The 13928-nt window shown below is 43.5% G+C and overlaps 1 protein-coding gene across 3 annotated transcripts in view; it reads left to right on the top strand.

Moving 5' to 3' along the window:
* Positions 1-13928, top strand: part of ctso (cathepsin O) — a 73958-nt gene that overhangs the window by 48906 nt on the left and 11124 nt on the right. For all 3 annotated transcript variants that reach the window (XR_009647073.1, XM_060851570.1, XM_060851569.1), the window contains one exon: positions 194-357. Coding sequence is in view for 2 of the 3 variants with exons in the window: in XM_060851570.1 (XP_060707553.1) it covers positions 194-357 (164 nt within the window). In the remaining variant the exon portion in view is untranslated. The remainder of the gene's footprint in view (positions 1-193; positions 358-13928) is intronic.

Raw genomic sequence — 13928 nt, 5'->3', positions numbered from 1 at the left:
CGGAATCATCATGTTCAGTTGAGAGGTTTTTACAAGGTGCTCATCAAATTTAGTGGGTCATTTTTTATTTTGCTGAGATAAAATAATACGCTACTTTGATGTTTTCTATGATTAATTTTGTTTCATTAGATTTTTGATGTGTTCCAATATTTTAAAAAAACTAACCTGTATTTATAAATATTGCTGTATGTAGATATAATGAAGATATTATGATGGAGAAACTGTTAGAATGGGGTCCCTTGGTGGTAGTCGTGGATGCAGTAAGTTGGCAGGACTATCTTGGTGGCATTATTCAGCATCACTGCTCTCAAGGAAAGTCAAACCATGCAGTAGTCATCACTGGTTATGACACGACAGGTATGTGAAATTTAATTTCATAACTGAGACTTTGAAAGTTCAGTTTATTGAACACTTATAGAAGCATTTTGGTTAAAATGTGTATTCCCATTTTGAGGTTGTCATTCTGATTTCATTATAAGATATTCTTCAAGGGATCTGGAATGCACTGCCTGGGAGTTAGTTGAGTCAGGATACCTCACAACTTTTATAAAATACTTGGACAAGCACTTTTGGCAGTACAAACTCAGTGGGCCGAAGGGCCTGTTCTGTAATCTGTAATGTATCTTTTACTAGCTTGTGGCCTCTATGGAGAGTTGTGGGATACAAACCAAATAAATTTTAACAATGAAATTGCACTAGTTGTGGAGTAGATCATAGACACACAGAATATTCCCAGTCACATCCAGAACACAGGATTTACTTACAATGAAAGTCAGGAATCTGCCTTTCTGATTCTAACTGGAGTACCGTAGGCTATAGCAGGATATATCACCTTGTTCAAAACAGTTACCCAAGAATATAGGCTTTACTTGAAGGGTTATAAAATTCAAAACTAATCTCCAGACACAGTCTGGGCAATTCAGCCTGATGGGATATGTGGTTTTGGTGACTTACCTGTGAGACAGGAATGCAGCAAACCTTTCTGAAAACAGTGTGGAACAGAATGATATAAATTAGGACTAGTAGTTAAGGCCTTCCCCTACCTCCGAATTGGGAAGGCACTGTCAAATGCAGCATGCCCAGTTTGGAAAATACCAGTGATATCACAAGAAACTGAAAAAAGCTGATTGGTTGGTGAAGAGCTGTTTGCAATGAGCTGGATTTATTGGAGCCAGTTGGTGAGTGATGTTATTTTCTACCTTTATGATCTCCAATTTTAAAAAAATCTGAAAATAAGCTTAAGCATAATTAAAGAATGTCCATTCTGTGCCATGAGGGAGGTTGTCGATACTTCATATAACCTGGACAATCATATAATTCTAGCCTCAAAAATTTGAACTCTGTGTTTTGGAACCAAAGCAGAGGTTGGATTAACTGTGGTTTATCCACAAGTATGAGTCCAGTATACAGACCTTGTTTCACAAGGTGGCCATGCCATAGATGCCATACAAACTGACCGACTCCCACAGCTACCTAGATTACACCTCCTCCCACCCTGCCTCCTGTAAAAACGCCATCCCATATTCCCAATTAAACGCCATCCCATATTCCCAATTCCTTCGCCTCCGCCGCATCTGCTCCCAGGAGGACCAATTCCACTACCGAACAACCCAGATAGCCTCCTTCTTCAAAGACCGCAATTTCCCCCCAGACGTGGTCGTCGATGCTGTCCACCGCATCTCCTCCACTTCCCGCACCTCCATCCTTGTACCCCACCCCTCCAATTGCCACCAGGTTAGAACCCCACTAGTCCTCACCTTCCACCCCACCAACCTCCGGATACATCGTATCATCCTCCATCATTTCCGCCACCTCCAAACAGACCCCACCACCAGGGATATATTTCCCTCCCCACCCCTATCAGTGTTCCGGAGAGACCACTCCCTCCGCAACTCCCTCGTCAGGTCCACACCCCCCACCAACCCAACCTCCACTCCCGGCACCTTCCACAGCAACCGCAAGAAGTGCAAAACTTGCGCCCACACCTCCCCCCTCACCTCCCTCCAAGGCCCCAATGGATCTTTCCATATCCGTCGCAAATTCACCCACACCTCCACACACATCATTTACGGTATCTGCTGCACCACCGATGTGGTCTCCTCTACATTGGGGAGACAGGCCGCCTACTTGTGGAACATTTCAGGGAACACCTCTGGGACACACGCACCAACCAACCCAACTGCCCTGTGGCTGAATACTTGAGCCCCCACCCCCACTCCGCCACGGACATGCAGGTCCTTGGCCTCCTCCATCCCCAGACTCTGGCCACACAACGCCTGGGGGAAGAGCGCTTCATCTTCTGCCTAGGAACCCTCCAACCACACAGGTTGAATGTAGATTTCTCCAGCTTCCTCATTTCCCCTCCCCCCACCTTATCTCACTCCGAACCCCCGGATTCAGCACTGCCCTCTTGACCTGCAATCTTCTTCCCGACCTCTCCGCCACCCCCACCCCCTCTCAGGCCTATCACCCTCACCCTCACCTCCTTCCACCTATCGTATTCCCAGTGCCCCCCCCTCAAATTCCCCCTCCTCCTTACCTTTTATCTCAGCCCACTTGGCACACCAGCCTCATTCCTGAAGAAGGGCTTATGCCCGAAACGTCGATTCTCCTGCTCCTCGGATGCTGCCTGGCCTGCTGTGTTTTTCCAGCACCATATATTTCAATACATGCCATAGATGAAGGCTAGGTAGGAATGGGTGACTACTCAGCCAGCTAGGAAAACCAGGCAGGTAGTACAAACATCTCTTGAATCTAGCTCACTCATCATCTAGTTTTTAGCTTGAATACTGGTGAAGGTGATGTCTCATCAGAAGAATGCAGCAAGCACCAACTTGTGGCTGAGCTGCACAGGAGGGGTGTAAGAGGAGCGGAAGAGTAATCATGGCAGGGAATTTGGTACTTACGGGAACAGACACGAGTTTCTCTGTAGGTAAACATGACTGCACAATGGCATGTTGTCTCTACCTATGCTTAATTTTCAAAACGACATACATCCCTATTAGGTAAAAATACTGAGCAGGAAAAGAGAGAGAACCATGGCGAACAAAGCAAGTTAAAGATAGTATGATATAGTATAATATAAAACCAGGAGGCTTACAAAAGAACAAATTTGTCAACCAACTCTCAGAGCTCCCTTTTGGAGCATCAACGATTGGCTCATGACTTGCTAAGAAGCAATAGTCAAAGCTTGTGACTGCCTAAGCTACTACCGTTGGTGAATCATAGATGAATCCAAAGAAGGCTTCTGCTTCACAATACTCACCAACATCCCTAAGGAAAATAAAATTGTCCTCCTTGGAGACTTCAGCACCAGGATTGAAAAGGACTCCCGATATTGAAAAGGAAGGAGTCAGGAAATGCAACTTCAATGGGATTTTACTGCTCACCAATTATGCAAATTAACATTTTTTCACCACCAATACTTCCACCAAAAAGACAAGTTCAAGACTTCCTGGAAGCATCCATGATCAAAGTACTGTCACATGATCCACTACATCATCATTCAAGCCCAAGATCAAAAGAATGTCCTCATTGCAAAACAATGACTAGTGCAGACAGCTGCCAAACAGACCACCAGCTCATCCACACCTCAATGTCCCTCAAGTGCCACTCAAAGCAGGTAGACGAAGAAGCAATTCAGAAAGAAGCTCAATGTTGAGCAGCTTCAAGAACCAAACAAACTAACTTACTTCCAGTAATGTCTTAACCAAAATCTCCAATGAGTTAATTTTAATTGAGTGGAGAAAGTCTGGAAGGAACTTAATGCAGCCATCATCTCTTGCCATGATCAAATCATCGGCTGCATGACTGGGAAACACCAAGAATGATTTGGTGAGGATGACCACCTCATTGTCAAGAAGAGGAAAACTCAATGAGCCTGGTAAAAAAGAAATCAACAGTGAGTCAAATATATCAAAAATGAAAGGTAGAGTTACAAGGAAGAAGTAGGAAAATCAAGAACCAATGTCAGATTAAGAAAGCGAAGGAGTTACAACTCTGTACTGACAAGCATGACACCTGCCACCAAGGCATTCTACACACCCAAACACCCTTGGCCTCAAATCGGTGCAGAGTACGAGTGGAACTCTTTTGAGAGGGAGAGAGAAAACATCAGCCTCTTATGGAGAGAATATTTCCAAGAATTTGTAAACCATGAGGGAATTATTGTTCAGTACATGTTTGAGGAAATCCCTCAACTCACCATCAAGGATGATGCCACCATGAGACACATGAAGAATGGAGAAGTAATGGGATTTCAATAGAGATTTTTGAACTTGGAGGAGCAAAGCTAACCTGCCATCTTCCTCAACTGTTCCTGAGAATCTGAGACAAAGAAAGAATTTTTGCCAATCTCAGGAATGCTGCCATCACCACCACTTTCAAGAAAGAAGTGGACAATGGAACTACCGAGCAGTCTCCGTACTCGATATTGCTGGGATGATCATCATCCGAATCCTCACCAGTCACCTTCTCCCAATCTCTGAGGAAATCCTTCCTGAAAGCTAGTGTAGCATCCTTCCAAACCATGGAGCTAGGGGCATGATTTTCACAGCTCAGCAACTCCAAGAAAAATGACAGGAATAATACCAACCACACCACATGGCCTTTGTCAATCTGGCCAAGGCTTTTGACTTAGTAAATCAGGAAATGCCATGGAACATCCTGTCAAAACTTCGCTGTCCAGTGAAATTCATTTGCATCTTCCATGTACTCCATGACAATATATCAGCAACTATTCCCCTTCTAACAGGCGTATTGTTGTAACTGTTTTGGAGGGGGTAGGGGTGGTAGCCTCTCAGGGGAGTAGAACAGTAGCAGCCAGGCCTGTGGCACCACATCTGGCTCTGCTGTAGAGCAGGGTCAGGCAAGATCCAAGTGAGCGATAGTGGTAGGAGACTCACTAGTTAAGGGCACAGACAGGCATTTCTTTGGCTGTGTTCAAGATGCAGAGATGGTGTGTTGCCTCCCTGTTGTCAGGGTCAAGGACTTCTGAGTGGTTGCTTGAAATTCTTAAGGGGGAGGGGGAGCAGCCAGAGATCATTGTGCACATTGGTACCAATGACATTGGTGAAAAGAGAGGTGAGGTCCTCTGACATAAGTACAGGGAGTTAGGAAAGAGGTTGAAAAGCAGGACCTTGAGGGTAGTAATCACTGCCACATGCTGGTGAGGTAAGGAGTAGAAAGATAAGAGAGATGAATGTGTCGATGAGGAGCTGGCGCAGGGGCAGGGTTTCAGGTTCTTGATTCATTGGAGCCTCTTCTGGGGCAGGGATGACCTGGACAAGAGGGGCAGGTTGCACCTAAACTAGAAGAGAACGATTATCCTCGCAGGGAGGTTCACTACTGCTACTCTGGAGGGTTTAAACTAGAGTGGCCAGAGGGATGAGAGTCAGAGCAACAAGTCAGATAGTGGAGGGATTGAGGGGAAGAGAGATATTGGGACAGGCAGAGACAGGCTCATGCACAATAGTACTAATGGGCTGAAGTATGTCTGTTTCAGCGCAAGGAGTATTATAGTTAAATCAGATGAGCTTAGAGTCTGGATCAGTACATGGGACAATGATGTTGTGACCATTACAGAGGCTTGGTTAAGAGAGGGACAAGACTGGCTACTCAACATTTCAAGGTTTTGTTATTTTATACAAGATAGAAAGGTAAAAGAGGTGGAGGAGTAGCATTAGCAGTCAGGGAGAATATTATTACTCAGAGTGGACATATTGGAGGACTCATCCACTGAGACAATATAGGTCGAGCTCAAAAATAACGCAGGTGCAGTCACTGTATGGGATTATATCATAGCACCATGCACCCCCCACCCCCCGAGGAACAAACATGGAAAGTTAGGGTTGTCATAGGTGGGTGGCTTTAATTTCTTCGATATTAGCTGGGACTTCCATAGAGCGAGAGGCGTAGATGAGACAGAATTTGTTAAAGACGTCTAAAATGGTTTCTTGCAACAGTCCATGGATAGTCCAACTAGAAGATGGACCATACTGAATCTTGTACTGGCAAATGAGCCTGGCCAGATGACTGACCTTTCAGTGGAAGAGCATTTTGGAAACAGTGATCACAACTTGTTAATTTTAAGATAGGTATGAATAAGGATAAGTCAGGACCTTGTGGTGTGGTACTAAATTGGGGAGGGCAAATTAAGGCAGTATTAAACAGGAACTGGCAGTGTTAATTAGGAGGAACTGTTGTCAGGCAAGTCCACATATGACATGTGGGAATTGCTTAAAGACCTGCTGGGGAGAGTTCAGGACCAGCATGTACTAGTACAAGGACGGCAAGGTCATGGTCCCTTGGCGAAGGAGGAGGTTGTGAATTTAATCAAAAGGAGAAAAGAATCATACACAAGATTTAGGAAGCTAAAATCAGGCAGGGTCTGTAAAGAAAGCAGAAAAAAATAGAAACATAGAAAAATACAGCGCAGTACAGGCCCTTCAGCCCTCGATGTTGCGCCGACCGAAGCCTACCTAACCTACACTAGCCCAATAACCTCCATATGCTTATCCAACGCCCGCTTAAATGACCATAAAGAGGGAGAGTCCACCACTGCTACTGGCAGGGCATTCCATGAACTCACAACCCGCTGAGTAAAAGAATTCAAGCAGGGAATTAGGAGAGCAAAAAGGGGCCATGAAATGACCTTGGCAAGTAGGGTAAAGAGAATAGGAGAAAGTGAGGACTGCAGATGCTGGAGTACCAGAGTTGAAAAATGTGGTGCTGGAAAAACACAGCAGGTTCCTCGGATGCTGCCTGACCTGCTGTGTTTTTCCAGCACCACATTTTTCAACACAGAGTAAAGAGAATCCCAAGCCATTCTACACATACATTTAAAGCAGGAGGATAACTAGGGAAAAGGTACAACCACATAAGGATAAACTTGTGCTTGGAGGCTGAGGATGTGGGCAATATCCAGAATGACTACTTTGTGTCAGTATTCATCCAGGAGGAGGTTAGTGGGATTTTTGTGGAGCATGCTAATGTGCTAGGGCATTTTGAGATCAAGAAAGAAGTAGTGTTTGGTGTTATGAAGCACATTTAAGGTGGATAAGTCCCCATGCTGGTACCTATCCCAGGTTACTGGCAGAAGCAAAAGAGAAAATTGCTGGGACCTTGACCAAAACCTTTGTATCCTCACCAGCCATTGAAGAGGTCCTAGAGGACTGGCAAGGAGCTAATGTTTTTCCTCTGTTCAAAAAGGAAAATAGGGATAATCCAGAAAACTATAATTAATCCAGGTGGGTCTCACATCATCTGAGAAGCTGTTGGAGAGACTTTTTAGGGATAGGATTTACACACATTTGGAAAAGCATGGCCTAATTAGGGCAGAAGGCATGGTTTTGTTTTCAAGGAGGTGACAAAGGTGATCGATGGAGCAAAGACCACTTGATGTTTTCTAAATCGATTTTAGTAAGGATTTCAACAAGGTCCCTCATGGTAGGCTCATTCAGAAGATTAAAGTGTGTAGGTTCTGAGACCTCTGCTGTTTGTGATATTTATAAATGACTTGGCTGAAAATGTCGATGGGTGGGTCAGTAAGTTTGCAAGCAATGCAAAGATCAGTGGAATTGTGGATATATAGAAGGTTGTCAAGGTTACAGCAGGATAGAGATCAGTTGCAGGTATGGGCCAAGAAATGGCAGATGGAATTTAATCCAGGCTAGTGTGAGGTGCTGCACCTCGGGAGGTCAAATGTTATGGAAGTGTATACAGCAGGTGTCTGAACAGCATGTCTTGGGATTCAAGTCCATAGCTCCCTGAAAGTGACCATGCAAGTAGCGTGGTGAAGAAGGTTGAGAAATTGAGTACAAGAGTCAGGATGTCATGATGCAGCTTTATAAGACTTTCTTTAAGCCATACTTAGAGTATTGCTCTCAGTTCTGGTCACCACATTACAGGAATGATGTGGAGGCTTTGGAGAGGGTGCAGAAGAGGTTTACCAGGAAGCTGCCTGGATTAGAGGGAGAGAGCTATGGGGAGAGGCCAGAAAAACTCAGGTTGTTTTTGGAGCGGTGGAGGCTGAGGGGAGACTTATAGAAGTCTATAAAATTATGAGATGTATAGATAGGGCTGATAGTCAGACTCTTTTTCCTAAAGTTGATGGCAATGGATAGTTTGGATTTCTGGAAAACTTTTGACTAAGTCCCACAAAGGATGTTAGAACCCAAATTAAAACTCACAAGATTAGTACAATATACTGCCATGGTTTCAAGATGAGTCAAGAGATAGAAAACAAAGGGTAAAGAGTAAATGAGTCATTTTGTCAGGCTGTGACCAGTGGGGTACTGTAAGGATTGATGCTTGGACCACAGCTATTCATCATTGATTTGGGTGTAAGGGTTAATTGTAATATTTCCACATTTAAAAGTAACGCAAAATTTGATTGGAATGAAAGTTGTGAGGAGGATGTAAAGAGGCTCCAAGGAGATTTAAATAGTCTGGTGAATGGGCAAGATCAGGACAGTTGGAATCTAATGTGGGTGAGTGTGTGATTATCTATTTTGGTCAGAAGAAATAAGGTCAGAGTATTTCTTCAATGGTGAAAGATTGTAAAGTATTGCTATCAAAGGTACATAAGTGTCCTTAGAAAAAAAAACAATGAAAGCTAACATCATAGGTGTATCAAACAATTCAGAAAAAAATCTGACTTGTTAACCTTTCTTGCAAGAGGATTTAATTATCACAACAAAGAAACATTGCTTCAATTGTATAAAACACTGTTGAGATAGCACCTTGAATATTGAGTGTATTCTGGTCCCCTTGGAAGGATATCTTGCCATGAAGAGAGTGCAGCGGAATTTCTCTAGACTGATTCCAAGGATGGTGGAAGCGATTGAGGAGACTGGAGCTGTATTATTTGGAGTTTGGAAGAAAGAGAGGAGTTCTAGTAGAAACATACAAAATTCCTGAAATAAATAAAGCTAAGAACTTTGGTTGCTGGAAATCTGAAACAAAAACAGAAATTACTGGTGAAATGCAGCAGGTCTGGCAGCATCTGCGTAGAGGAAGTAGAATCAGTGATTGAGGTCCAGTAAACCTTCCCTGAACTGTTCTGCTGAAGGATCACTGGGACCTGGAATATTGATTCTGTCAACAGATGCTGCCAGACCTGCTGAGTTTCTCCATAAATTGCTGTTTCTATTGCAAAATTCTTCTCGGTACAGGCGGAGTAAATGCAGAAAAGACTCTTTCCCTAGCTGTGTGGTCTAGAACCAGGGAACATAGTCTCCATTCTAAATGGTTTGCCTTTTGTTCTGATGGAACATCTTTACCCTGAGGGTAGTGTTTCTTTGGAATTCTCTAACCCAGATTTCTGTGAAAGCTCAGTCATTAAATTAGATTTCTGTTTACTAATGACATGAGGGATATGAGGATAGCATTGGAATATAACAATGAGGTAGATGATCAACCTTGCTCAAAGGGGCTGAATAGCCGACTCAAACCAGCATCCATAAATACTGTCAGGGAATTAGGTTGCTGACTTAGAGCTGCACTGCAAGAAGCTGATTGCCAGTTCACATTTGCCAATGATTATTTGGAGTGATACTTTAATTCACTTTCAAATTTAACAAGAAGTGTGGATTTCCTGAAGTTCCTGAAACTCACTTTCCCGATGGCAAGGAGAGAACATGGCAGCAGTCGATGCAATTCATTGCATGGAAATAATGCAGCCACTGCACAGTACGAAGTTTCTTTCTTGCTTGCTTGTGGATAATGGTTTATTGACAGTAGTTTTGTTGAGAATTGAGTAACTTTACTTTGGAAATTTTCTGAATTGCAGCAGGATGGAGGGCTCTTTACTTTTGACAGTGTCTGGGATGAGGACTAATATGACCAGTGCCAACATCGACAGCAACATCAATGTACCCTTGATGTAACCAAGGATGGATAGTAGAGAGCGCAATATACCCATAATACAGTGCCTGGGCAAAGACTGAGTTTCATTAACATGTTTAAGCAGTCTTGTTTCAGTACACCGAGGCTCTTCTGTGAGGTGACATTTGCAGGTTTTACAGCCCATGTCCTGCTGCTTGCTGCATCCAGTGGCAATGTGTTAGCTGTGCATGTCAAGGTCAGGCCCAACCCTGAAAAGATCAACCTCCAAGGCTGTGTCAGATCAATATCCAGGCTCTCTCAATCAGTGACACAGAGGAGTTCAGATCACTCTTCCTAACCCCTACCCACAATGCCTCTGACACAAGGCAATTCTACAAATGATAATATTGAATGACCTCAGTATTCATTCCCATAAGTGCACTTTATCATCACGCAAATTCAAAGATGACTTGGTACCAATGCAAGAAACGGTGAGAAAAAGTAACATGGTAGAAAAGAATGTGGCAGATCATTAATGCAGCAAACGACATGGACTTGCCACTGTTAGCCTAGCTCCCATACTCTTGCTCACTTCTGAAGTGTAAACCGATGCTTGTCTAACCTGTCTTGCTGAAGTGCGAGTATGTGAGCTAGCCTCCTTAGATAATGATGTCAATGTTGTCTGCTATCCCTCAAATTAAAGATGTCTATTCAGCGTCCCAGGTTTCTGCCCTAGGTCTTCATGTGACTGAACAGAATGAGAATGTACAAGGAATGATTCATACGTTTGCAGATGGCACTTAAAAAGGCATGGGTTATCAGAAATTGCAGTAGGACCTTGATTAGCTGGGAAAGTAGGCCAAGAAATGGCAAATGGAGTTTAATATAGCTAAATGTGAGGTCTTGTATTTTGGAAAGTAAAGTCAAGGTAGAAGTTTCATGGTGAATGATAGGTCCTTAAGGAGTGTAGTGGAGTTCAGGTGCATGATTCTCTGAAAGTAGGTAGACAGGGCAGTAAGAAGGCATTTGGCACACTGACCTTCATCAGTCGGTATAGAAATTGGGAAGTTATGTGGCAGTTGAACAGGACCTTGGGGTGAGGCCTCAGTTGGAGTATTGTATTCAGTTTTGGTCACCTTGCTCTGAGAAGGATGTTATTAAGCTGGAAAGAATACAAAAAAAATTTACAAATTATGTTGCCTGGACTCAAGTGTCTGAGTTATAAAGAGAGGTTGGACAAGCGAGAAAATTTTTTTCTTTAGAACATAGGAGACTGAGGGGAGTATCTTATAGAAGTGTATAAGATCAAGAGTGGCATGGATAGAGTGAATGTACTTAGTCTTTTTCCCAGGCTTAGAGGATCGAGAACTCGAGGGCATCAGTTTAAAGTTAGAGGGGAAAGAATAAGAGGGAAAATGAGGGCAACTTTTACTCAGAGGTTGGTGTGCATTTGGAATGAGCCCACAGCAGAATTAGTTGAGGCAGGAACATTAAGAACAGTTAAAATACATTTGGACAAATATGTTGGTAGGAAAGGTTTTGAAGGATATGGGCCAAGTGCAGGGAAATGGGGTTAGCATAGATGAACAATTTGGTCGGCGTTGAGCAGTTTGGGTCAAAGGGCCTGTCTCCGTGATGTAGGACTGTACAACTCTATAACAGGCCAGTTCTCTCTCCTCATATCTCTGGGACTTGGATTTACCATATAATAGTAGGATTCAGAGTTCAGGAATGGGTTCCTCTACCTTCATTCTCTGCTACTGCTCTGCCTCGTCATTACATCATGTGAACTCAAAGTACAGTGCATCGAGATAGATAAGTTTCCAGCATTTTGAATGATTCAAAGCAAGCTCATTCCAGTTGTTAAATGACTGAGCTTCTGGAAATGCTTCAGACAATGTCTTTGTAGCATTTTCTATGCCCTGTGCTAGAATGCTGATCATTTTAGAATTCATGAACTAGGACATTGCATCCTTACTGCGAGATTTGTGTGCAGCATGCTAATATGCTTGGGCATTTTGTGATCAAGAAAGAAATGGTGTAAGGTTGATAGGTCTCCAGGGCCCGATGGTATCTACACCAGGTTATTGAGAGAGGCAAGAGAGAAATTGCTGTGGCCTTGACCAAGGTCTTTGTATCCTCAGTAGCCACTGGCGAGGTCCCAGAGGACTGGCAAGTGGCTAACGTTATTCCTCTACTCAAGAAGGGAAATAGGAATAATCCAGGAAACTATAGACTGTTGAGTTTCACATCAGTGTTTAGGAAGCTGTGGAGAGAATTCTTAGGGAAAGAATTTGTGTACATTTGGAAAAGCGTAGCATAATTAGGGACAGTGAACATGGTTTTGTGCAGGGCAGCAACTTGATGGAATTTTTTGAGGAAGTGGCAAAGGTGGTCAATGAAGGTAGAGCAGTGGATGTTGTCCACATGCATTTTAGTGAGGTTTCAACAGAAACCCTCATGGTAGGCTCACCAAGAAGATTAGGACGCATGAGTTCCATGATGACTTGGCTGCATGGATTCAGTATTGACTTGCCCATAGAAGGCAGAGGGTAGTGGTGGAAGGTTGTTTATCAGGTTGGAGGCCTGTGACCAGTCATGTTCCATAGGGATCCTTACTGGGACTTCTGCTGTTTGTGCTGTATATCTAAATGATATGAATGAAACTGTAGATAAGTGGGTTAATAAGTTTGTAGATGGTACAAAAATCAGTGGAGTTGTGGATAGTGTAGAAAGTTGTTGAAGATTATAGCAGGATCCAGATCAGTTGTAGAAATAGGTGATTAAATGGCAGATGGAGTTTAATCTGTGAATGTGTGAGGTGCTGCACTTTGAGAGATCAAATGTTAAGGAGATATATAGTTAATGGCAGGAGCCTGAACAGCATTGATGAATAGGGGGATCTTGGGGTTGCATAACTCCCTGAAAGTAGTGAAGAAGGCACATGGCATGCTTGCCTTTATTGCTCAGGGAATTAAATACAAGAGTGAGAATGTCATGTTGCAGATTTACAAGACTTTGGTTAGGCCACACTTAGAGTATTGCATTCAATTCTGATTTGGAGATGCCGGTGTTGGACTGGGGTGTACAAAGTTAAAAATCACACAACACCAGGTTATAGTCCAACAGTTTTAATTGGAAGCACACTAGCTTTCGGAGCGACGCTCCTTCATCAGGTGATTGTGGAGGGCTCGATCGTAACGCATAAATTCTGTGTTACGATCGAGCCCTCCACAATCATCTGACGAAAGAGCGTCACTCCAAAAGCTAGTGTGCTTCCACTTAAACCTGTTGGACTATAACCTGGTGTTGTGTGATTTTTAGCATTCAATTCTGGTCACCACATTACAGCAAGGATGTAGAGGCTTTGGAAAGGGTAAAAAGTCATTTACCAGGATGCGGCCTGGATTCAAGGGTATAGAGACATAGAGATGTACAACATAGAAACAGACCCTTCGGTCCAACCCGTCCATGCCGACCAGATATCCCAACCCAATCTAGACCCACCTGCCAGCACCTGGCCCATATCCCTCCAAACCCTTCCTATTCATATACCCATCCAAATGCCTTTTAAATGTTGTAATTGTACCAGACTCCACCACTTCCTCATTCCAGGCACGTACCACCCACTGCATGAAAACATTGCCCCTTAAGTCCCTTTTATATCTTTCCCCTTCACCCTAAACTATGTCCTCTAGTTCTGGACTCCTCAACCCCAGGGAAAAGATTTTGTCTATTTATCCTATCCATGCCCCTCATAATTTTGTAAACCTCTAGATGGTGACCCCTCCACTTCCGACGCTTCAGGGAAAACAGCCCCAGCCTGTTCAGCCTCTCCCTGTAGCTCAAATCCTCCAACCCTGGCAACATCCTTGAAAATCTACTCTGAACCCTTTCATGTTTCACAACATCTTTCCAATAGGAAGGAAACCAGAATTGCACGCATTATTCCAACAGTGGCCTAACCAATGTCCTGTACTGCCACAACGTGACTTCCCAACTCCTGTACTCAATACTCTGACCAATAAAGGAAAGCATAGCAAACGCTAAATTTGCTGTCCTATCTACCTGCAACTCCACTTTCAACAAGCTATGAACCTGCA

This window comes from Hemiscyllium ocellatum, chromosome 36, assembly GCF_020745735.1.
Source record: "Hemiscyllium ocellatum isolate sHemOce1 chromosome 36, sHemOce1.pat.X.cur, whole genome shotgun sequence".
In the NCBI taxonomy this organism is placed as follows: Eukaryota; Metazoa; Chordata; class Chondrichthyes; order Orectolobiformes; family Hemiscylliidae; genus Hemiscyllium; species Hemiscyllium ocellatum.
The sequence above is the reverse complement of the archived record's forward strand: the minus strand, read 5'-3'. Positions and strand labels throughout refer to the sequence as shown.